Genomic DNA, 25,519 nt, shown 5'->3' with positions numbered 1-25,519 from the left:
TCTAAATGCCCATGCTTAAATCAAACATGGCGTGTGCCTATTTCTATTTTAAATTTATTTTTATTTGTGTTTTACCAACATGGATCTCTGTACCATGTTCATGCAGTTGTCCTCTTCTGCCAGCAGAGGTCATCAGATTCCCCAGAACTGGAATTACAGACTTGTGAGCCATCATGTGAGTACTGAGAACTCAGCCTAGGTCCTCTATAAGAGCAACAAGTCCTTTTACTGGCTGAGTTTCTCTCCAGTCTTGTCTTATTTCACTTTAATAAAATCATTACCTTTGCTTCACTCAGACTGATCCTGAAATTCTTCAGAATAGTCAGTCAAGCATCCTCCTTTACCCTACACAGAGAACTCCTCAGGCCTAGTGGCTATTCTGGGCCATGTCTCTACCCCTACTGACAATAAAATTCTCATTTTACACATGAGAAAATTGAGGTAAAAAGAAATGATGCAACTTGATTAAGGTTACTCCTAAGTAGAGGAGATTAGAACTTGGGGTCTGTACATCCTATGTTTCCTTCTTGTTGGCAAACTTTTGTTCATTGACATGACCACAGCATGCAGAAGTTTCTGTCCAGCAAGCCATGCCCAAGCAACCCTACAGAGTTTAATATTAATTATAAATTCTTGGCCAATAGCTCAGGCTTGTTACTAACTAACTGTTACACTTTAAATTAACCCATAATTCTTATCTATGCTTTGTCGCATGGCTTGGTATCTTTTCTCAGTACGGCATGTCCATCGTGCTTCTCTCTTTGTCTGTTCACTACTCCTCTAGAATATTCCACAGGTCACTTCTAGAATAAGGGAAAGCGTAAAACTTTGACTGACTGACACACTGGGACCTCCAGAGACACAAGTATGCTGTTACCAAAAGAAGAATGTTTCTGGGCAGTGGTGGCACATGTCTTTATTCCCAGCATTCAAGAGGCAGAGACAGGCAGATCTCTGTGAGTTCGAGCCCAGTCTGGTCTACAGAATGACTTCCAGGACAGGCTCCAAAGCTATATAAAGAAACCCTGTTTTGCAAAAACAAAATAAAATAAAAAATCCTAATATAAAACAAAAATTTGCAAATGTTCAGTTTAAGAAAAAAAGACTCTCTGATCAAGGATTATACTGCCAAATTTTTATATTTTTAGTGTGCACCTCACTGACCAACAGCCCAATTTTATTATAGGTATTTCAGCAATTAAACATTAAAGAATTAAAGAAAATGATACATGATACTGAACAAGATCTCTCACAAAAGTTCACATCATTTACAATTAAGATCAAGCACTCCCCAGAAAAGTAGACTAACAATCCCCAAAGCCACAGGATTAAACACAATTGTAAATATTAAAAAATGATACGTAATACATTTTTTAAAAAAAGAGAGTGTTTCTTTGTGTTGTAGCACTTTGCCCTAAGAGGACAGGGCTGTGAGTGTGTGATCTTTGGTTCAGTCATCCTCTTCCAAAGGTATAATATCAGGAACTTCATCAGTCTCAGATGTCAAATCAATGGCAGTGAAATCCAGCATCTGTAAAAGAAGAACCTTAGATGGTTTCTTGGTTAGGGTTTCTATTGCTTTGAAGAGACACAATGACTATGGCAACTCTTATAAAGAAAACATTTGGGGGGGTCCCTTACAGTTCAGAGGTTCAGACCGTTATTATAATGGTGGGGTGGAACATGGCAGTGTGCAGGCAGACATAATGCTGGAGGAATAGCTGAGAGTCCTACATCTTGTGGGCAATAGGAAGTTAACTGAGAGTCACACTGAGGGAAGCTTGAGCAAAAGAGACCTCAAAGCCCACCCCAACAGTGATGCACTTCCTCCAACAAGGCCACACCTACTTCAACAAGGCCACGCCTCCTAATAGTGCCACTCCCTGTGGGTGCCATTTTCTTTCAAACCACCACAGATGTGAAAACGAGCACTAAGCTTCCTTGTGTTAACTAAGGTCAAAGCAAGAACTGGCAGCAATGAGGTGAAGTGAACGGTCAGGTCCACAGCAGCTCCTTGGCCCTTCCCCTGGAGTGCCGAGAATATAGGCAGGCACCACTATGTCAGCTTGAAACTTCTCTTTAGTAGAGAACTAACGGGGTAGACGCTATTACACTGTCGCTGTTTTGTTGTTGTTTATTGTGCCAGGTGCTCTCTGGAAGCAGAAGCAACCAGATCTCTGTAAGTGCAAGACCAGCCAGGACTACATAGTGATACTGTCTCAGAAAACAATGAGGAGTATTTTGGGTTATTCTTCTTTCTTCTTTAAATTATAACGTTCTACTTTTCTAGGATTTGTCCAGCAATTTTTTTTTTTCTAATTTTGAAATACAACACGGAGGAGGCAAAGGTTAGGGGTTGGGGGGTAAACTTGAAGCAAGACTGAGTTACATAGAGAGGACTTGCCTCAAACAAAACTTTGAAATAGTCATCACAGGTGTTGGAAGGTGCAACTCGACAGTAAGCTTGTGCTTAGTGATCTCAAAGGCCCTGGGTTCCACCCCAAGCACACCAGAAGGTTAACTAAGAAGAAGATAAAGGAAATAACTGGAAAATTTAGTACTACAGACTGGACTCTTCCCAGCAAAAAAGAACAGGGGAAAACTAATGGCCTAATAGCCAAAACAACTAACAACAACAAAACTCTCAAAAAAATAAAGGGGCAGAAATGAAGAAAGGGTTTAAGGCATTAATGTTTTTACCCTGTAGCATAAATAGACAAGACGTTTTATTTGAATGAGAAGTCTCTGTAGCGAATGATAGCGATAGCTGAACTACATTGTGAATGTATTTAATGCCACTGAGTTACATATCAAAAATATGACCCGAATCGGGCAGGCGTGTGGCTCACACCCGTAATCCCAGGATTTGGGAGGTGAGGCAGGAAGATCTGGAGTTCAAGATCAGCCTCAGTTATATAACAAGTTCAAAGCCAGCCTGGCCGGGGTGGAAAGCCATGTCTGAAAAAAAGAAAAAAACAAACAAACAAACAAAACAAAAAACGACCAGCTTGAGCTATACAGTATCAGGCCAGATAGAAATACATAGAAAAATCCTGTCTGGGGGCTGGAGAGATGGCTCAGCGGTTAAGATCACTGGTTGCTCTTCCAGAGGACCCGGCTTCAGTTCCCAGCAGCTACACAGACAACTGTCTATAACTCCTGTTCCATAGGATGTGACCCCCCTCACACAGACATATATACAGGGAAAACATCAATGTACATAAAATACAATAAATTATTTTAAAAAGAAAACTCCTGTCCTAGGATGATGTATGTATGGCATGTGGATAAACATGTGCTCACGCTTGAGACCAAAGATTGGTGGAGCACACCTTCCTCAGTCATTCTTCCTCTTGTTTTTGGAGGCAGAAGTCTCTCACTGACCTTAGATCTCATTGACTTGGTAGTGTGACTAGCCAATCAGCTCCAGATTCTGCCTATTGCATAATCCTACCCACCCCCACCAACACTGGGTTTCAGACCACACCACCGTTCCTGGTGTAAATATGGGTGCTGGTGATCTATACTTAGGTTTTCATTCTTGTGACCCAGACACTTTGCCAACGGAGCCATCTCCCCATCCCTAGAATGGCAAACTTGATGCTTGGTATATTGTATTCCATAATAATACGGAAAAAATGAGGAGCAAGGGGACAGGGAAAGTCTTTATTTATTCAACAGGCCCCTTATATCTTTGTGTCCTTCATTGTCCTTTCCCCTGAGAACTTGGGAACTGTGAGAACTGAGCATCTGAGGTACAACTTTCATTAATTCATTCCTTACATTTTTCATGGAAGGAGTAAGTTGCATTCTAGCTCTTCAGGGGTGTTCACTTTTCTTTTTTCCTTCCTTCCTTCCTTCCTTCCTTCCTTCCTTCCTTCCTTCCTTCTCTCCCTCCTTCCTTCCTTCCTTCTGTTGTTGTTGTTTTTCCTTCCACACAGGGTTTCTCTGTGTAACAGTCATGGCTGTGCTGGAACTTTCTTTGTAGCCCAGGCTGGCCTCGAACTTACTAAGATCCGCCTGCCTCTGCCTCCCAAATGCTGGGATAAAAGGCAAGTGCTACCCCTGCCCGGCTTAGGAATGCTCACTTTTCAAAGGTTCAATCAACCTAAGATTCACAGAGGCCAGCAGTGTTGGTTTGGAGCAACAATCAGAAAAGTCAACTACCATGTTAGTCTCTCGGGTTAAAATATATACTTGCTTAGTTTTCTCTCTGATCTATTGTTTTTGAATGTATATTTTAACATCCACTAGACTTTTTGCCTTTAGTACTTATTCATTTCTATTTTGCTATCTTATAAATCTATTAAATAACAAAATATTTGTGTGTATGTATATTTTTTGTGACCCCATAGTCCAGAATAGCCTCAAACTTGTGGCAGATCCTTCATACCTGGGATTCCAGGAAGGAGCCACCATGCCTGGATCACTATATTTTTATTAAGTGTAAAACTGAACATGAAGCTACAATACAAAAGATATAAACGGGCCAGGCAGTGGTGGCACATGCACTTGGGAGGCAAAGACAGGCAGATCCCTGAGTTCAAGGCTAACTTGGTCTACAGAGTGAGTTCCAGGATAGCCAGGGGTACACAGTCTCTGTCTTGGAAAACAAAACCAAAAGAAAGAAACCAGAGGGCTTTTCTAGATATCAAACATGGAAGCTACCTATAGTTTTCTTCTGTCAGAAGGTTAGAATGACAGAATTTGGGGGGGGGGGGATCGGGTATGCACTCTGACATGAATAAGATATTGGAGCAATAGAAGGGGGGGTATGCGCTCTGACATCAGCAAGGCATTGGAGTAAGTCCCCACTCTGCTCCTTAACTCTTTTCAACCTATATCTGAAATATCCAACTTATGAGGTAAAGAATAAAGGTAACGTAAGCTCACTTGTGAAAGGGGCTTAATAAACAGTGACCTATACACCAACTCTTTGCAGATTCTTTGTGGAATGTTGGAGGTTCCTCTTGCAGAGTTCTAGTTCCTAAAGCCAATAGTGCATCCACCTCCACCAACACCCCCTCTAGCACCCACCCCAGTACACACACACTTAAGAGTACCATATGGACAATTCACCTTCCTTCCAGCCACACCCACTCAGCATACAAGTTTCTCTAGACTATTAGACTGCCTCCAACTCTACTGTGAAGCTACACGCTGTGAAGGAAATAGGGAGGGAAAGGGCAGCTAAGAGCAGCCGTGATCTATGTACGGGGAGTTTAAACTCAGAGGTAGTGATCTTGCCTCCCACCTTTGTAGGGCTTTGGGAAATGTTTCACAAATCATTTCCCAGAATTAGAAAATAAATACCTGCGGCTAGGAGATGGCTCCGTGGTTAAGAGCACAGGCTGCCCTTCCGGAGAACCCGGGTTCAATTCCCAGCACCCACATGGCAGCTCATAACTGTCTGTTACTCTGGTTCCAGGGGCTCTGACGCCTTCATGCAGACAGACATGCAGGCAAAAACACCAAAGCACATGAAATAAAAGTAAACTTAAAACCGAAAACCAACAGCCGTTTCATTGCCAAGGACAAGCACTTATGTAGTGATGAAGCAGGACTGAAAGAAGTGTCTTGCTGAAAATGCCCATCCGTGATGGAAGGAGTCAGTATGACAGGCACACTGTGATATTAGTGGGGTAGTCAGAGATGCCGAATATGTTTTGCACGCTGTTCACCATGCAACCCCTAGGGGGCACCATTCCGACAATACACAGCACACATGGACATATTTGTTACCTCACATTTCCAGAAGAGGGCACTAAACATATTGAGGACATGGGAAAGCTGTCTGTAGGGATTTAACCTGCTGGTGAATGTGTGTGCACAGTGCTAAAATTATTACATGGGTTCAGGAATTGTTTTGGAAACAGATTTTAAATAATGACGCAAAAACAAAAACCCATAAAATTTGAGTTTGTTAGAAGTAGTTTAGAGTCTTTTTCCTTTTTAGTTTGTGCTTGTATGTTTGCGTGCACAGCACAGGGTGTGGGTGGGGTCAGAGAACACCTTGCAGGCGTCAGGTCCTTCCTTCCTCAGTGTAGGCACTGGGTTCTGAACTAGCATCTTCAGGTTTAGTAGCAAGCGCCTCTGCTGGCTGAGCGACCTTGCTGGTCTGTAGTTTGGATATATAATTCTAAAAATAAAAAGGGGGCAGAGTCATGCAAATACTGGAGAAAACCTCTCATCCTTGATGGGTGGTGTGCGAGCTTGCGGGTGTGCTTGCAGCCCAGGGGGCCAGGAGCCCTTAGTTCTGCTTGGCTTGCTTTAGCTTTGCTGAACAAGTAGGAGCAGCTGCGTGGACTGGCCACACCTAACTGCCCAGCTCACTTGCCCTAAGTGGGATGCTCTGCAGAGCAATGCAGTGGCAGAGTTCATACCTTATACCTTCAGGAACTCAGATAACAGAGTACTTTGTTAATATCTACACACACACACACACACACACACACACACACACCATGTATACAGTAACTGTGTTCATATTCGCATTCTTTTCACCTAGTAAGTGTACAAAGCAGATTTTTTTTTCAGTATCCCCCCCCCCCAAAGTACAGGCAATTATGATACAGGCTCAACATCTTGTATCTGGCTCACTCCAATAGAACTTAAATGAAGTGAGGACCAAGCTAAAAGTCTAGGAGGTTCCTCTCTCTGAAGGCCAGACTCTTGTGCGAAATGCAAAGCTTTATCTTGTTATACCCCACCTCTTTCTAGTCTGAGGGCCCTGCTTGCACAAGAGTGGAGAGGAATCTCAGCTGGGCATGACGGCACATCCTATAGTCCCGACACGGAGAGGGCTGAGGACTGTGGAGAGTATGTTCACTACAGACAGAGTCCAACGCCAGACTGGAGACTGGACTACTTAGCAAAACTTAGCAAGAACAAAAGAAAGGCCTGGTGGTGGTGGTGCACGCCTTTAACCTAGCACTTGGGAGGTAGAAACAGGCAGATCTCTGTGAATTCAACACCAGCCTGGTCCACGAAATGAGTTCCAGGACAGTCAGGACTGTTACACTGAGAAACCCTGTCTCAAACCAAAAAACAAACAAACAAAACAAAACAAAAGGCTGAAGAAAAGAAAGAACTTCGCTTAACTGTCTGCCCCACTCTGAAACATAAAATCTTTCTGACTTCCTGTCACTTGAAACAGTCACCTAGCTGACACCTTTTTAAATATCTGAATGTGTATTGTGCCAATCATCATTTCTAGCTGTCAAATTCAGCAGCGGGCAGATGCCTGCCTCCCTCCATTTCACCCCGAAGTGAGGGTGTGATTCCAGTTTGGCCTTTTCCTCCTGAACCCTTCTGCTGCCTCATAGTTCTGGCCCAGGGGGACAGTGAACTTAAGTTAAAAGGCTTCCTCAACTTGCCAAAGTGGTTGCAAAGGCCTGTATAATCCTAGCACTCAGCAGTCTAGGGTTAGAGGATTGCTGTGAATCAAATTTGAGGCTAGCCTGAACCAAAACCTGAGCATCCTGAGCCTGTCCCAGAAAGAGCTGAGTTAATAACGTCTGCACCCAGGGTGAGAGAACCGTATCTCCGAAGAAGCCAGAGGAGTAAGTAAGATCTTTACCACGAAGCCATTTTAAAATGTTACAGAATAGCCAGGACCACAGAAAACCTCTGCAGAAAGTCTATAGCGATAGCCTGAAGGTTTCCTTGAGACAAAAGTGATAAACACTTAAGCTTGCTGGGTAAAAGACAGACACATCGCGAGACCATTACAGAGAAAGGCCTCTGTATGAGTCATTTCTGGAATTGGATCAGTTCTCGGAGCTAACTGGCTTTGACCCATGGGAGCCAAGAGAGGTCCAGCTGGCGAGGCTTTCTCTCCTCTCTCCAGCTAGACTGCTTCTTAAAGATCTGCCCTCCTTCCTCCTCTTAAGCAATTCCCTAAAAGAGGCATTGAGCATAACCCAAATTTTAGTTTCTCTTTTTGCTTAACTAGCTCCTCTGCACCTTAAATGTTGTACTAAAGGAGGTATGTTTTCCCTAATCATGTCCTGGTATTATGTACTGACCCGACCTGGTTAGTTAGAGATAATACATGTTATTGTCCCTCAAATGGTGGTCTCACACTCTAGTGCAAGTTACTGAAGACTGAGCAGGTGGCCTTGAACTTAGAAAAGTGCCTGCCTCTGCCTCCTGCGTGGCACACCTGGACTAAAAGTGTGCGCCAGCACCACTGGGTTCCTTCTGTGTTCTTGTTACAGAGTGAAAACAGAGAAACAAACAAACAAACAAACAAACAAAAGCTGTATTCTGTTGCTCAGGAAGAATAAATTTCAGACCTGTCTCCTTTTCTAAACTTTTGTTTTGTTTTTGTTTTTCAAGACAGGGTTTCTCTGTATAGCAGTTCTGACTGTTCTGGAACTGGCTTTGTAGACCAGGCTGGCCTCGAACCCACAGAGATTTGCCTGCCTCTGCCTCCTGAGTGCTGAAGTTAAAGGTGTGTGTCACCACTGTCCAGTCCGTCTCCTTTTCATAATCAGTTTAATTGGCACTGAAACCCTTGTCATGGAGAAACACAAGAGTATACATCCAGAATTAAGTAGTCAGCATTGTGACACGTGCCTGTAATCTCAGTCCTCAGGAGACTGAAGGCAGCCAGGGCTGTGTACAAGATCCGTCTCGACAAGAAAAAGCATGCATGTGGTTATGACCTATGAATTCTCCAAGCCAGGTGTACGTCACACACCGACAGTTCCTGCCCTCTGACGGCTGCGTCAGGAAGATTGCTTGAGTCCGGGAGTTAGACCAGCTCGGATGGCACAATAAGACTCCGTCTCGAAAACAAAACATGCAGGGCCAGTGAGATCACTCTGAGGGTGAAGGCAGATGCTGCCAAGCCTGATGAGTTGGGTTTGATGGGGAACCCATGTGATAGGGGAAAACGGACTCCCACAAATTGTCCCCTGACCTCTACATCCGTCATAGCACCCTACACCCACACTAAAGCAATTAAATATAAAAAAAATTCTTATAGCCACAAATACAAATATTCTTAACTGAAATAAACTACTCACAAACTTTTGAGGCACAGAATGGAAAGATTATGACTTATTTGAACTAAGAAAAAAAAATTAAGCAGAGACCCATGAATAATCTACCTCTCCTAAAACCGGTCTGTATCTGCCAAACACAGACAGCTGTCAGGATGCCAGCGAGTCCTAGCCCCACAACAAGGACACAGGTAAAGTCACATACTCTTTCTTATTTTCATGGAAAGGTGAAAGTCAGAGCAGAGACCACCTTTTTTAACTTTAGTTCTGGCAAAGGGCAGCCTTGTTCACTTCTTAGCATGACCGGCAGAGTGTGACTCTTTCTTAAAACATTCTATTTTTAAAAATATTACTTTATCCACAGGAGCTTTGCTTGATGGTATGCATGTGTACGTGTGCATACAATGCCCATCGAGACTAAGAGGGGGCATCAGAGTCGCTGGAACTTGGCTACCGCAGCTGTGAACCTTTGTCATATACTAGGAATGGAAACCAGTTCCTCCCCAAGAGCAGCCAGTGCTCTTAACCAATCAGGCATCTCTTCAGCCCCTGGAATTTGCTGTTTTGAAAATGCTTTTTAGGTTGTTTTTTTTTTTTTTTTTTTTTTTTTTTTTTTTTTTTTTTTTTTTTTTTAGAGCTCCATGTAGCCCAGGCTGCTCCTGAACTCACTCCATAGATATGGATGATCTTGAACTTCTGCTCTTCCTGCCAGCACTCTAAAATGCTAGGATCCCGGCCGTGACCACACCTCATTTACGAGGTGTTAGGGACTGAACCCAGCCAGGGTTTAGAGCATGCCAGGACAGCCCTCCACCAGCTAGCTGCACCCCCAGTTTGCATTTGCAGTTTTGAAAGCTTGATAAGGCTGCAGCTTTGTGACAAGGAGACTCAGGACCAGTCCTAAATGACAGGTCACCCTTAACAGGAACTAGAAGCCCGGCTACCATAGACAGATTGCTTAGAGATCTTATGTCGAATTATTCTCACGTCCTCCTATGGACATCTCACCAATGACTGAAATTGCTTCCCCACACAGAACTAGCTCGGCCAGTTATTCAGGCAAGTGGACACTGAGCAATCTCACCTGTGACTGACTTTATAACTGGGCTCTCGGGGAAAGAAAAATCTGCTGTCTTTGGGGAAAGCAAGGCAAACACCCAGTTGCTTCCTGTCCTTTATTCCTTTCCAGCCAAGCAGCCCTCTGTGGCCAGACCTTTCTCTCAATTTAAAAAAACCCCTGTGGGGAGGACAGGATGGAGAGAAGGCCAGCTGTGGGGAGCACTGGCTTCTCCTGCACGGGACCAGGGATTTGAGTCCCTGGCACCCACACGTTGGTTCATAATTGTAACTCCTGTTCCAGGGGACCCAATGTCCTCTTCTGACCTTCCCAGGTATCAGGCGTGTGCGTAGTACACATACATACATGGAGGCTAAACACTCAAACACACATAATAAATCTAAAGAAAATGTTTTAAAATCCTGCCAGGGGTTGGGTCAGCTGGCAAATGAACAACTGTCTCCCAATAAAATTCTAAGGTACACATGAGCAATGTTTTGCCTTTATGTTTTCCATTTTTTTCTGAGATAGGGTCTCATGTAGCCCAGGTCTCCAAACTTGGAGATCGTAGTGCCTCTGCCTCTGGAGTGCTGGGGTTAAAGCCATCAGCACACAGGGACTGTTCTGGAACTTTGGTTCTCTTCTCTCTATCTCCTGCACACTAAGCTTCGAGGCATGTTCTGCCATGGCCCCATGCACCGCTTCTTGTTTTCTGTTGAGTTTTTTATTTCTCCAGCCTTGAAAGAATGTGCAGAGAAGTATGGCCATAGACTGTTTTCTGGTCTCTTAAAGATAGCATCATGTTTTTCTTTTTTATTCTATGTGAATGGGTGTACTGCATTCCCTTAGGACTGGAGTTACCGCTCTGAGCTGCCATGTGCATTGCTGGGAACTGAGCCCAACTAGTGCTCTTAACCCTTGCTTGAGCCGTCTCTCCAGTCACCTGCCTTTTTATAATTCATCTTTAAAAAAAATTAAAAGACGTTCCACACTTCCATGTGTTTTTGCTTTGTTTATGTAAACATAGGGTTTCTCTATGTAGCCCTGCTGTCCTAGAACTTGCTATGTAGGCCATGCTACCCTCAGACTTAAGAGATTCACCTGCCTCTGCCTCCAGAATGTTGGGATAACAGACATGAGCCACCATCCCCTGGCCTGTGTATGTGTGTGTTGCGTGTGCATACTTGTGCATAAGGAACTCAGAGAACAACATTTAGAGTCAGCTCTATCCCTCTATCATGGGGTGGGTCTTGAACCCAACAGGCTTGGCAGGTAGCATCTTTGCCTGCTGAGTCCATTTACTGACCCTTTACTCCTTCTGTGGGGGGCTTCCCCGCTGTCCAGGCTGCTCTCTCATCCCTGGGGGCTCAAGTGATCCTCTCCCATTACCCCTGAGTAACAGTAACAACGCATTCAGTCTCATATTAGCTTTGGATTTGTTTGAAATCTTCAGCTCAGTTGTTGTCTCCCAATGCTGTTCACCCTGCTGACCTCCCAACAGGCCAACTGGAACTCAGGCAGATCAAGCAGGCCAACAAAAGCAATACACAAAGCCCACGTGACAACAGCATAAAAGTGTTCCACCCTGCTATGAATTTCACTGAATCCAAAGGCGGCATTTCTCCACAGGGAATAAAAAGACACCGAAATTCAAATTGCTCAAGCATGCACCTTGAGATGAACAAGGACGAAGCCAGCTCAGAAGACACAGGACACACAGGGGCAAATGAAGCCACACAAATGAATCTTTATTCAGTACAGACAGACATTTACAGCCAATAGCACAAAGGCCACAGACAGGAACGTGCAAGTACCCCAGGGCTTTTAAGTTCTGGTAGGCTCTCACGTGCCTAACACGTTCCACTTCCCAGCCAGGGGGGAGAAGGTCATGTGGCAATGCCGCATCTTCACAGCTCTTAATTCAGCCACTAACGACCATAAGGAGGACCTTTGTTTGAACTAGCTCCTTTTCCAACCTAAAGTCATCTATTGGGTTAATTTCAAACTAGCAAAAGGCATCACCTGGCGAACATCATGCACTGGTGACAAGGACAGGTTTAGTGAGTTTTGAGCTCAGGCTGCTGGACCTTCTGGCTGGTCTTGTCCACCCCTGCATTCTGAGACTCAGGAGACTGAGGATAAAAGGGACCTACCAGCCAGTTGAGAGGTGTGTTGTTAACAAGGTAATCCATCACATCGTCTAAGGATTCTTTCATTTTCTGCAGCTGCCCCTTACTGGAAGTGAGAAAGCCATCAGACACTTCTTTAAAGGAGGCAGCATTGCGGAACACTGAGTAGATGTCGCCTGCCATCACCCCCAAGTGGTTGGCCTGATCTTGGACATTCTGTGGTAACCCTTGGACGTTGGTCAGGAGAGTCTGGCACGTAGTTTGGAGCTGCTGAGTCAGGTTGCGAGCGATAGCCAGGGTACGTGACTCGATGTGCTAAAAATAAAACATACTCAAGAATTAGCAGTGGATCCAATGGTGCCACAGTAAGTTGGCTATGTATGCATACAGACATCCAATACACATGCAGCTTCACTGAGCCCTGACCTTCTTTTCCCCCAGAGAGGAATGCTCTGTCACTGAGCTAAGCCCCCAACCAATTTGATTTTTTAATAACCCTTATAACAATACTGTATAAGGCAGTTTTAATCATATTTCACAGCTAGGAACATATGCTTAGAGTTTAAATAATTTGTTCTAATAGCTAGAAAGTAGCTAGGTGGGAGTTTTGAACTCATGACTGCAAAGGTCATTGTCTTAAAAAGAACAGTAAGCAGGAGAGAGCAGACATCAAAACATATACTACCTGTTGTTAGTTTAATTTAGATATTCTATTCTCAAATAAGTAGATAAAATATGAACAAACAATTGATACGGATTTCAGAGGCACACTGGCACTGGGGACACAAAGATCCATTTTGTATGATTACATTTTGTATGATTGAGCTGGTTCTGAGGGCGGCATTAGCCCCCACTCTTTCACTAGTTTACCGTTGGTTCTCAGCTGAGCTCTGATCCTTCCCAGAAGTCACCTGACTCACCCATTTGAAGACAGGAGCTTGCACCCCTGAGCTACACCCCAGCCTGCTCCTTACTTCTAAAAATAATATTTAAATTACATGTATTGTGTGTACTTAAGCAGAGGTCAAAGGAGAACCTGAGGGACTTGGTTAGTTAGCTCTTTCTACCATGGGGGTGGAGGCACCTCTATCTGCTTACTATGTCTTACCAGCCCCTCTCTCTATTTATTTTCAGATAGGCCCAGGCTGGGCTTGAATCTGTCACCTTCCTGCCTCAACAGCCCAGGGTAGCTGGGATTCCATGTCTGTGCCATGAGGCTGGGCTGATAGAAAGACGTTCTGTGGGGACTCATAGAGAAACAAGGTGGCACCGCCTCACCTCAGCACAGTGGGACTCGTCAGTGTCATCGTAGCCAATGCTTCTCTTCCACTCCACCCACGAGGCCGAGAGCTTATCCTGGGCACCCTGCATGTTTTTCCTGGCCAATTCAATCTGTGATGAAACGAAACAGGTGAACACAGCCATCCCTTCCTTCTCCCTCGGCTTGCAGCTCCGTGGGGGACACAGGTGACAGGGATACCACGGATTGAGTTCAAGGACAGCTGCAGTTACTGATCGACCTGGCAGCCTGCCAAGGAGCAGTGGCTCTTCATTGCCTCTATGCAACTAGTAAATTCCCAGGGCCCAGTGTGGCTTCTGTTTAGCACAGGTAATAGAGTTTATATCTGCCTGAAGGGTAAACGAGAATTAAAAGAAGGAAAAGGCATGGGGAAAAATAAAGGAAGGAGGCCAGGCATGGTGGTGTGTGCCTGTAATCCCAGCACTCGGATGGCAGAGACAAGAGAATTGCTATAAGTCTGAAACTAGCTTGGTCTGTGTACCGAGTTCTGGGCCAGACTGAACTACGTAGCAAGCAAGACTGTCTCAAAAACAAAACAAAAAAATGAGGAAGAGACTTCTGCCTTCCTCTTCCTTCTCACCAGCCACCTGCTCTTCCGAGAAGAAACTGACGCTCGGTACCATACGTGCCGTTCTTTAACTTGGCAGTCTTTAATGGCTGCACAACAATCTATTGTGATGTATTGCACAAACCCACCCCTACTCTTGCTGTGCACTGTTAGGTCTCTTGCAACTATAAAGTAAAAAAGTATCTGTAGCCTGGTGGTGGTGGGGCACACCTTTAATCCCAGCACTCGGGAGGCAGAGGCAAGTGGATCTCAGAGCTCAAAACCAGCCTGGTTTACAGAGCAGGTTCCAGGACAGCCAGGGCTACACAGGGAAACTCTGTCTCGAAAAACCAAAATAAATACATAAATAAATAAATAAATAAAGTATCTGTAAGACAAAAATCTAAGAGGAAAACTGCTCCAGATATACATTTATAACTTACTAGAATAGCCTGATTATTTGATTGTTTAGTTTTTTTTGAGCCAAAGTCTTAGTCCTGGCTGTCCAAGAATGTGCTATGTAGACCAGGTTGGTCTCAAACTCACAGAGATCCTACTACCTCTCCCTCCCTGAGAGCTAGGATTAAAGTAAGTGTTTTTTTTTTATTGTCATTGTTTTGTTTTTTTAGATGACCTCTTTTTATGTTATGTGTATGAGTGTATGTCTGCATGTATATATGTACATGTGTGTATGAATAAAGGCATGTATGTACGTATGCATGTATGTATGTGCACAATGTGCACGCCTGGTACCCTCAAAGGCCAGAAGAAGGTGGTGGATCTGCTGAAACTAGAGTTACAAGTACTTCTGAACTGCTGATGTGTGTGTGTGTGTGTGTGTGTGTGTGTGTGTGTGTGCATGCTGATAACCCATCTGGGTGTTTTGCAAGTACAACAAGTGCTCTCAACTTCGAAGCCATCTCTCCAGCCGCACAGAGCTGATATTATGAGCGCTGGAGTTCTGAGGAAGTTCCCAACCCTGTCTCTGGATCACTGGCAACAGCATCACATTCTGTGGGTGCCACAGAACAGGGAGGTGGCCGCACTGTCACCCAGGAGGTCGAGGTTTACTTCCTTCTCTAGAGTCATCCGAGCATGACCCATTCTCCTCCCTGGGCTATTCATATACAATACTGAAATTCTTAAATTCCCTAATTAGATCTACTCTCACCCTTAAAACAACACTGTACTCACCAGATTAACAGTGGAATGAAGCTGAGAAATGGTCTCCTGGCTTTTCTGTTTGGCATCTTTAACCCTGCTGAGAGCCTGCTGATAGGCCCGGGAGCGGAGCTTGGTGGACAGGGACCCCAGTCTTACATAGTAACTTGGCTTCTGAACCACATCAAATCCTTCCACCTTTTTTGCTTCTGTCTCTGGAAATAAAAGACAAAAAGAAAAAGAGAAAATAAACAGGGAGTCTCAGCTGTGATCCCAACAAGGACGGTTTTTGTTTTGTTTTGTTTTGTTTTTTCTGGTTTTTCAAGACAGGGTTTCTCTGTGGCTTTGGAGCCTGTCCTGGAACTAGCTCTTGTAGACCAGACTGGCCTCAAACTCACAGAGATCCTCCTGCCTCTGCCTCCCGAGTGTTGGGATTAAAGGCGTGCGCACCACCGCCCGGCCAACAAGGACGTTTTGAAACTGTTCACGTTCACTGTTGGGCTGACCACCCTCAGGTACTACTGTATCTGTTACACACTTACACATACAGACACACATGCATGTGTGTTCACATATGCTTCTTCTCACCAACATGAACATCTTAGCAACACAGACCTGGCACATGGTACAAGCAGTACCATGTGGGTCCAGATACCTAAGGACCACTAAGGCTATATAACCAAGAATGGCTTTAAACTTTTTAAGGTTTAAGGTTTTGGGTTTTTTTTTTTTTTTTAAGATTTACTTATTTTTCTTCTGTGTGTGTGAGTATTTTGCTTGCATGTACGTCTGTGTATCACATGAGTGTGTAGTGCTAGAGCCCCTGGCACTACAGTCAGACAGTTGGAAGCCCCCATGTGGGTCCTGAAAACTGAACCCAGAGTCTTCCACTAAGCCATTTCTCCAGCCCCTGGCTTTAAATTCTGAATCCTCCTCCTGTCTGCTCCTAGTGCTGGGATTACAGGCACAGCCTCCATACCCCGCTTTGTTTTGTTTTTTTTGAGAAACGTTCACTATGCCATCCTGGCTGGATTGGAACTTACTATGCGCACACCTACAATACCAGCACTTAGGAGACAGAGACAGAGACAGAAAGATCAGGAGTTATCTACCTAGGGAGTCTGAGGGCAGCTTGGGCTGTGTGAGACCCTGTCTCACAATCAATCAATCAATCAATCAATAAATAGGTGGCAAAGAGTGTGGTAGAGCCAGAAGGATCAAAGTCATCCTTAGCTACATAGTAAGTTCAAGGCCAGCCTGAGTCATATGAGATCCTGTCTTAAAAGAAAAAAAAGTGTGAAAGGCGACATTTGGCTCAGTGGGCAGAGGCATCACTTAGCCTGGTGACCTGAGTCTGATCCCCAGCACCCACACTATAGTGGTTTGAATGAGGCTTTTGGTTGAATACTTGGTCCCCAGTTGCTGGACCTGTGTGGGAAGGATTAAGAGGTGTGGTCTGATGGAATGCAGGTCTGTCACAGCGCAGGCTTTGGGGTTTCAAAAGACTGGTGTCATTCCCAGCGTGCTCTCTCCACCTCTGGGCTGTTCATGACGGTGTGAGCTCTCAGCTGACCCGCTGCCATGCTTCAGCTCCACTATCATGGCTTCTAAGGCTCTGAAACCTCAAGTCCAATTAAATGCTTTCTTTAACAAGTTGCCTGGGTCATGGTGTTTTATCACAGCGATAGAACAGTGACAGGAACACGCATGCAGGCAGCACAGAATCGGCCCTGGGAACTTGTCCTTTGTCTTCCGCATGTACGTCATAGCATGTGTGTATGCCATACACAAAATAATAAAATGTAATTTGATTAACCAACTAATTAAAGGTTAATGATAGCCTTGGGCCAGTCATGGTGGTGTACGTTTATTCCTGCACTCTAGAAGCGGACGGTCAGATCTCTATAAGTTCAAGGCCAACCTAGTCTACCTAGAGAGTTATAGGCCAGCCAGGGCTACATAGTGAGACCTGTGTCTAAATAAACAAAGTTTTTAAAAGGAAATCATAAATCACTTCAGCATAAAGGCAACATTACCTAGCTCTTCCTGAGTAAGAGGGAGGTACTGGTCTACCAGGAGCTCCGACTTGGCAAGTGCATTTTCTACCCCGCTGCTCACAAGCTGCACCATCCGACTCCCCAAAACTGTGTTGATGCCACCATTGACTACAGACTTGGTCCTCTCCACGCTGCCAGTCACTGCTCCCTTGGTCTTATCCACCACCCCTGTGATAGTGCTGGTTACAGAATCTTTGGCCCCGGCCACAGTGGTCGTCACTGCATCTTTTGCCCCAGTCACAGCACCTTTGGCGTTGGCAACAATCTGCAAGAAGAACACACAAGCTGGCTTGTGAGAAAAATGGGCGAATACACACTTAGGCTTTTACAAAGGCTGCGTAGTTAAAGAAGGGCTGAACACACCGCTTTACTCCTGGTCTTGGACATAGCATTAAGATTCAGAGAGGCTAAAAGTCTTTGTCAGGTCGCTTTGTGCTACATCCATCCATTCCTTAAGGATTGTTAGATATGCAAGTAAAATAAATAAACATGAACTTATTTATTGGGGCAAGCTGTTTTGGTTTTGTTGTTGTATGAGACAGGGTCTGCCCTTAATGACCTGGAACATAAATTCAATTGCCTCTGCCTCCTGAATGCTGGGATTAAAGGTGTGTGCCCCCATGACTGGCTTGGATTTGCCCATTAATAATATATCTTAGAAGTCTGGGAGGTCAGCCTGGTCTATATAGTCTAGGCTATGTGGAGAAACGCTGTATCAAAAATAATAATAATAACAACAAAAAAGAATTTATCTTAGGGCTAATAAGATAGCCCAGCAGACAAAAGCAAGTGCTACTGAGTCGGAAGACCTGAGCTCCAACCATGGGACTCACGAGGCGGAAGGAGAGAACCCACTCCCTCAAGCTGTCTTCTGACCTCCACACGCGCACTGTGACAGACACCCCAGTTACTCCACAAAAAGTTAACTTACACACAGTATTTTTCAAAACTTAATCTTATACTGGTGGTTCATGCTTATAATTTCAGCACTCAAGAGGCTGAGGTTGGAGTTTGAGTTCTGATACACAAGGAAACTATGGCTCAAAGCCAAAATAAAACCAAAAGTTCTGGGTTCAATAACCTCAGCAACCTCTGCCCCACACCCAAAAAACCTTTACAATGCTACATTTGCATATAGGTAAAAGTAGAGAAAAAAGCCGCCGAAGAAGGGTGGTAGGCTGGGGATGTAGCTCAGTTAGCGTATTTATACAGCATGAAGCCCTGGGCTTGAGCTGGCACCATTAAAAGGGTGCTTGGTAGTCTACAAGCCTCTAACCCCAGCACGTGGGAGGTAGAGGCAGGAGGACCAGCAGTTTAGCGTCACCCTTACCTACAAAGGGAATCCAAGGACAGCCTAGGCTAAGAGACCCCATACCTCCCAAAAAACAAAAGCAGAAACATAATCACTCCTGGTGAGATTATATAACTTTAGATAGCACGTTCAGAAGTCACATCATTCCAGAAAGGAAACTGCAGACCAAGCTGAACTTGGTCCTCTAGGTACGGCACATAGGGTTGTCTAGGTTAGAGAGAAGAATGACAGAGAGGAGGAAAGACGGCAAAAAACACAGGGCAGGGTGGCGCAGAGCCACGAGGAGCCCTAGCAACAGAATCCTCTAGATTACTTCTTAATAAGATCTCAGTGTACTGCTGGGTGGTGGTGGCACTTGCACCAGAGCTTGGGAAGGAGAGACAAGTGGATCTCTGTGCGTTCGAGGCCAGCCTGGTCTACCAAGCAAATTTCAGGCTATGTGGAGAAATGCTGTCATCAAAAGAGCTGTTACACAGAGAAACCCTATCTCAAAAAATAAAAACAAAATGAAACAACAATATCAACAACAAAAACCCCACAATTTGCAAAGCTTTCAGTTTAACATCTCAGCTTAATTTTTTATTTCGTTTGAAACACAATAAATTGACTAATTTTGTTGTGGTGTTGCAGGTCAAACTCAGGGCCTTGTACACAGTAGGCAGGCAATACTGAATATTATAAACAAGTCATCAAACAACTTTTTTTTTTTTTGGAGAAAGGGTCTTATTGCACAGCCCTGTTGGCTAAGAAGTCGCTATGTAAACCAGACTGGTCTTGAACTCAAAGGAATACCCTGCCTCTGCTTAGAGCCCTAGCCCATGCGTCACCACACTAACCAACCACTCATCAAAATTTAAATATCCCAAATAGAAAAGAATTCCTATCCTTACGTTCCTTGCCTCAAGCAACGTAAGTGAAAATTTTAGAGACCTGTAAAAGTATTGTAAACGCTGTCCACAAAACCCACCGATTTAAAGGGTGAAAGATACAGCCCTGCTTGCCCCTATCATTTTGTACAATGCTGTATTCTTAACCAGAAAGAAAAATTCAGGGCATGATCTGAGCCACAGAATCACGAGGACAGATGAGGCAACCCTTTTGCCAACACTGGCTAGCTGTCACGTATGCATGTGGTTCCTACCAGCATTGCACAAAGCCAGCCCAGACCTGCACCCAGCTGTACCCATATCCAGCGTCACAGGGAACCAGTTATTTAAAAGAAGTGTCACAGCGAGAGCCAAGTTACAAACTGGTAGACAGTGGCCTAAAAGCATTCTAACCTAAAGCGGCTAGTTCCTCTCTGCTACTTGGACTTAACCCGGCAGCCGTTCAGGAAGGCAGGGGGCAGCCATTACTCCTTCAAAACTACACTCAGCTTGAGCTGACGGGCAGGCTACTCGTGTGTTTGTGGCACACAGAGCCCGGGCTAAAGAGAAGATGAAACACGCCCAGCAGCAAGCCTCAGCGCTGGCCCAAGCTCACCTCAGTTGTCGGCTGATTCAGAATAGGCAGTCTCTCCTCGATCCTGTCTAGCCCCTTGCAGGCGTAGGTATTGGCAACAGCAACTGCAGGAAACAGGAAACACAGGGAAACGGTCACTGAAGTATAGAACACACACAACAATACCTTGGGCCTTTATTCGGCTTTAATTTCGCCTTATTACAAAAAATAGCAAGAATGCAGCTTTGTTTCCCTTAAAACCACAGGATCTGCTTCCTGGTTTCTCTCGCTGTGACAGGAGATTACACAGGTTGCTGGCAATGTTCCTCCAGTGGCTGATAAATAAGGGACTGTCCAGGAAAAGCAGCCAAGGAGGACGGCCTCAGTGTTAGCCATGGAGTAGGCAAGCTCCCACTGAACCTTCCCTCAGGAAATAAAGTAACTGAAAACTCTCAAAACGAGGTTAGTCCCTGTTTATCTCAGAACACAATGATGCATTTTGGGATCTCACCAGCGAATAATAGCACCCTGGATCCCCCTAATAAGGCCCAGATTTCAGTCTAAGCTTCTCCGTTAAAGGTAACAGGCCAAGTATTCATATCAAAGTCTCTTGAGAGTTAGCATTGTTGGGAGAGCTTCTCAAAGGATGCTTATAATCTAAGGTGATATGGAATAATCTTTTTGAACCCAGTGAAGTTGCATCACTCTGATTAGTTTAATAAAAAGCTGAACAGCCAATAGCTAGGCAGGATTCTCAGGGCAGAGAGGATGCTGGGAAGAAGGCAAAGTCACCAGATACAGAGGAAGCAAGAAAGCAGCATGGGCAGTACAGAGTAAATTAATTAAATTAATCAATTAAAAGTAGTAAATTAATAGAAATGTGCTTATTTAAGTTATAAGAGTTAGTTAGAAATAAGCCTAAGCTACCGGCTGAATTTTCATAATTAATAAGTCATAATTTGGGAGCTGGCTGACTGGATAGTTTAAAACTTGCTACACCAATGCCCTAATTCACCCTTTGGAAACTGATTCAAAGCTTTGTCAAAAGCAGTTCAGGTTTTTGGAAAAATTTGGTAGTGAGAGTATAAAATCACCAGTGTAGCCACTTAGTAAAACAGTCTGGTGATTCCTCTAAAATTGAAAAAACAAATCCAATGTGTACGGGTGGGTGTTTTGCTTGTGTGTATGTCTGTGCACCAAGTGTACAAGCCTAGTGTCTTTGGGAGGCCAAAAACGTCATTGGATCCCCTGAAACTGGAGTTAGAGATAGTTGTGAGCCACCATGTGGGTGCTAGGAATCTCACCCAGGTTGTCTAGAAGAGCAGTCAGTGCTCTTAACCCTCAGTCCCACCCAACCCCAATTCCTCTGAAATTTAAACAGGTATAGAAGACACAGCAGTTCCACTCCTAAACACATCCTAGCAAAACTGAAAATATTCTCCCCAAAACTTGTACATGCATACGTTCCCAGAAACATCATTCATCACCTTCCCAAAGAGAAGCGACTTTAATGTCCATTTGTTGATGAACGGATAAACTGTTGGGGCTGGGGAGATAGCTTGGTGGTAAAGCCCTTATCAAAAGAGCTTCAAGACCAGAGTTCAGATCCCCAGAATCCGCCTACACACAGAAACACACTGTGACATAGAAAAAGAGGGAGGCATATTGTGCTGGCGAGCTTTTAGGGTCAACTTGACACAAGCTACAGTCATCAGAGAGGAGGGAACCTAATAGAGAGAAAAGGCTACACACACATCTGTAGGGCATTTTCTTAATTAGTGATTGATCAGGGAGAGCCCCAGTTCATCGTGGGTGGGGTCACTCCCAAGTTGGTGGTCCTGGGTTTCTATTAGCCAGTGGAGCAAGCCATGAGACTCAAGCCGGTAAGCAACTCCTCCAAGGCCTTTGGAGTCAGCTCCTGCCTCCAAGTTCATGCCCAGTTTGAGCTCCTGCCTTGGCTTCCCTCAAGGACAGTGATTCAGGTTGTGTTAGCTAAATAAACCTTTTCCTCCTCCAGTTGCTTTGGGATTTATGGTGTTTCATCGCAGCAACAGTAACCCTAGACAAATATGTTCTACCCACACAATGTAATATTATTCCTTAATAAAAAAAAAAGGGATTAAGTATAGATACAGCATGAACATCTGTCATGGCTGTGCAGTACATGCAACGCTATGTCCCAGACAATTCTTGAAAACCTCTACGCTAAGTGAAAAAAGCCGGTTGGAGAAGACCACGTTTCAGGACTCTGCTTATACCAGAGGCCAGAAATAACCTTATATAAAAATGGATGACTAGCAACCGAGGGGTACAGAAGGAAAGGGGAAACTGACTGCTAATGATAATGAGCCTGCTCTCATTGTTTGCAGTTCTTGGGACGGAACTCAGCGTCTCATAAATGCTAGGAAATTGCCCTACCATTGAGCTACAGTCATTTTTAATTTAAGTAGATCAATTGTTCACTGTGTTTTTCTTATCTCAATAATGTTAATATTAAAAATACAAAGTTTTGGACCGATGATGTAGCTCAGTGGGTTGAGTGTTTGCCCAGCAAGCACAAAGTTCTATCCCCAGGACTGCATTAACCAGGGATGTGGCTTTGGGCCTGTGATCCCAGCCATTTGAGAGGCTAAGGCAGGGGGATATCCTTCTTTAAGGATAAAGTTACATAGGGAATTCCAGGCCAGCATGAGCTACAATGTGCAACCTTGCCTGAGAAAGAAAGTTTGGCCAGGCAAGATAGCTCAGTGAGTAAGGTTGCTTGCTGCCAAGCCTGATGATCTGAACTGATCACTGCTATTCGCTGACCAGGGTCGTGGCATTCACCTACACACAAACGCGGACACACAACCAGACACAAAATAATTTAAAATATAATAAAAATGTTCTATTTGCACATTTGAATGAGAAAGCTATCTCTGTCCACCCCCTAGATGATTCCTTTGTAATTTCAGTTACTAATACAAAAGCATTTAATAAAAAAAAGGGATTTACTCTTTCTTTTCTTTTTGGTTTGTTTTTTTGTCTGGAGACAAGGTCTCACTATGTAGCTTTGGCTAGCCTGGATTTTGCTATGTAGAGCAGGCTGGCCTTGAACACAAAGATCGGCCCGCCTCCACTTCCAGAGTTCTGGGACTAAATGCATACATCACCAAGTCTAGCCTTATTTTTTTTTCTTTTTGAGACAGTGTCTCATACAGCCCAGGCAGTCTGGAGTTCACTGTGTAGCCATGGCTGACCTTCAGCCGACACTCCTCCATCTCCCCTCCAAAGCATTAGGATGACAGGTATGAGCCACCAAGCCTGGCTGGGAAGTTCCTGTTAGAGAATATGACTACAAAGCGGTCCCTTTGTGACAATGAGGGTCGCCAGACAGCTTGTACACAGAGGTGGATTTGTGTTTCAGGAAGGCTTGAGGGTTTCCTGGTGTTAACTTAGAACTCGCCCTTACCTAGTCCCTTGGGCTCAATATTGACTGGAAAGTCTGAACTCACTTTGTGGTTCCAGCTTCTGGATGATGGGCAATGCACTTGTCACAGCCACAGAGGTCACAGTCTTCACACCCTTCTCTGCCATCTCACACACGGATCTCAAATATGGATGCTGGCCCTTTGTACTGATATAAGCCGAGGACACCAGGTCATAGGTTGAGCTCACCAAGGGCAAGTTGGCCACCCTGGTCACCACGCTCTGCAACCAGAGAGGAGTGGACATTAATGACTCAAACAGAAGAAAGAAAGGGGCCAAGAAACGGGTATTTTTTTTAAAAAAAAAAAAATCATACCGGTTGTGGATCAATTGCAACCGACGCCATTTTTTCCTCCTGGAGAGAAAAGAAACTGATTTCAGAACACTGGGAAGCGATTCCTTCTCCAACCCAGGAAGGTGCTCAATTCCGGCAGATAAAGTTTCAGTTTCCAACCGGCTAACTCAGCCCTCTGCAGGGCTAACAGCCTGACGCTAGGTGAGGCTCCAGAGCAGTTTAAGAACTTTCAACAGGAAAGAGCACGTGTCCTGTCTCTTAACCAGAACACTAGAAATGTCTTTGAAGGGGGCAGCCTCTTTTCAAAAACGCTAACCAAAAAGGCAAACAATTCGATGTAGAGATACAGATACGCCGGTCTCTGTGACAGAATCCCAAGAATTAAAGGCTCTTGATTTACTCAAGTCTCGGTCAGTCTAAAGCCCAGACTGGTCCACCTAATTTAACCTCCCTAGTGTTGAAATTAAGGTACAGGCTACACCAGCTCACAGCCTCAGGACTCTCAAACTACCATCTGTATGACAAAGATTAAAACTAGCAGTGAATGCCTTATGCCGACTGAGCTCAAGAAAAAGTCGCTCCAGGGAATTTAGGAACATCTCAGGAGAGGCGCTAACTGTAAAATTTAGCTACCCAGTGACCCACACCCACACGAAACTGCCGTTTGTCTGCCCAGCAGCAGAACCTGTCCAGCCACAGTTCAGCCTCTCGCCAAAGCTCCCAGTTCCACAACAATTGCCGTGAAGGCGGAAGCTTCGAGGGCAGTAGCCATTCCTTAGTGCAGTCCGTAAAATAGCACTTTACAACGTTTTCTAAGGGTAGGGTGGTGCTGTAATCCCAGCGCTGAGACTGGGTTCAAGGCCAGCTTGGGCTCTGGAGAGCCAGAGAGCAGACGGCGCTGCCTAGTGAGGCGCTAAAGGATAAACGAGACCATTCCCACTACGCACCCCCGTAAGTACTTCTATAAAGTGTTTCCCTTTAAACGTTTAAAAGGCAAACGCAAGTTGCTCCGCCACAGCCCAGACGGAAGGACAAGCAGAAAGTAAACCTCTGAAACAAAAGCGAAAGCTTTCCCAGCCAGCCACTGCTGCAGTCCCGAGCCCAGAGCAGGCTGAGTGGCAGCCGCCTGGGGGACCTGATGATCTGGCGCTGCACCCACCTAACGGCCCGGAGAGCAGAACAAAGAGCAAGTCCGCACGGTCCAGCCCGCAGCACAGCAGGGCAGCCCGGAACAACCGCTAAAAAGCGCCTGGCTGCCCCGCCCAGGCCTCCGTGACACGTGATAGCCTAGCCACAGGCAGCAGCTGAACCCTATTCCAGCTAAAAGCAGGCGGGGCTGGGTCTCTGGAGCGGCCCAGCGGGGGAGGTGGGAACCCAGTCCAGGCGAGTAGAGCCCAGCCAGAAGTCAGAAGACCAGGGACACACCCTGATCTCGAGTGGATCCCAACCGAGAGCCGGGAGACTAGGGACTCCCCTGGCAAGGGACTCAAAGCCAGTGCCAAGAAATCCCAGCCCAGTGCCAGGAGACCGGGAACCCTGGGGGCGAGGCCTTCGACTTAGGGGCGGGGGGGGGGGGGGGAGGGCGGGGGTTGTAAAAAGTCCCATGCCAGAGAAATACCCTGTTCTCGAACTGAGACAACTTATCAAACGTTTCTAATTGAAAGGTTAATCTGGATTTCCAAAAACAAAGCTTGGCACTGCTTTCTGTGTTTTCACCAGCAAGATAACTCCAAATCGCTCTGGAG

General features: G+C 45.1%; 1 protein-coding gene across 2 annotated transcripts; it reads right to left on the bottom strand.

Annotated features, from left to right (window-relative positions):
- Positions 1 to 1,120: 1,120 nt before the first annotated feature.
- Positions 1,121 to 25,063, bottom strand: Plin2 (perilipin 2). 2 transcript variants are annotated; one of them, XM_048453034.3, is made up of 9 exons: positions 24,934 to 25,063; positions 23,796 to 23,834; positions 23,506 to 23,701; positions 20,054 to 20,136; positions 17,239 to 17,524; positions 15,236 to 15,417; positions 13,473 to 13,586; positions 12,219 to 12,509; positions 1,121 to 1,531 (listed from the first exon to the last, which is right to left on the bottom strand). In XM_048453034.3, the coding sequence occupies exons 2-9, from the start codon at positions 23,823 to 23,825 to the stop codon at positions 1,451 to 1,453; spliced, it is 1,263 nt and encodes a 420-aa protein (XP_048308991.2). In that variant the 5' UTR covers positions 23,826 to 23,834; positions 24,934 to 25,063; the 3' UTR covers positions 1,121 to 1,450. The 2 variants fall into 2 exon arrangements, with proteins under 2 accessions (XP_048308991.2, XP_048308989.2); XM_048453032.3 differs by lacking the exon at positions 1,121 to 1,531 and having other exon boundaries at positions 11,793 to 12,509; positions 24,934 to 25,060.
- Between the last annotated feature and the right edge of the window lie 456 nt (positions 25,064 to 25,519).

Source organism: Myodes glareolus, chromosome 3, assembly GCF_982192425.1.
Source record: "Myodes glareolus chromosome 3, mMyoGla1.1, whole genome shotgun sequence".
NCBI classification, from domain to species: Eukaryota; Metazoa; Chordata; class Mammalia; order Rodentia; family Cricetidae; genus Myodes; species Myodes glareolus.
This window is presented reverse-complemented; position numbering and strand designations above follow the sequence as displayed.

Excerpts from the sequence above, each read along its gene's own strand:
- Plin2 (XM_048453032.3), bottom strand. The coding sequence starts at position 23,825 with ATGGCGTCGGTTGCAATTGATCCACAACCG. Across the intron at positions 15,418-17,238 it reads TCTTACTCAGGAAGAGCTAG|AGACAGAAGCAAAAAAGGTG; the intron begins GTAATGTTGCCT and ends TTTTATTTCCAG. Across the intron at positions 13,587-15,235 it reads TTCATTCCACTGTTAATCTG|ATTGAATTGGCCAGGAAAAA; the intron begins GTGAGTACAGTG and ends GTTTCATCACAG.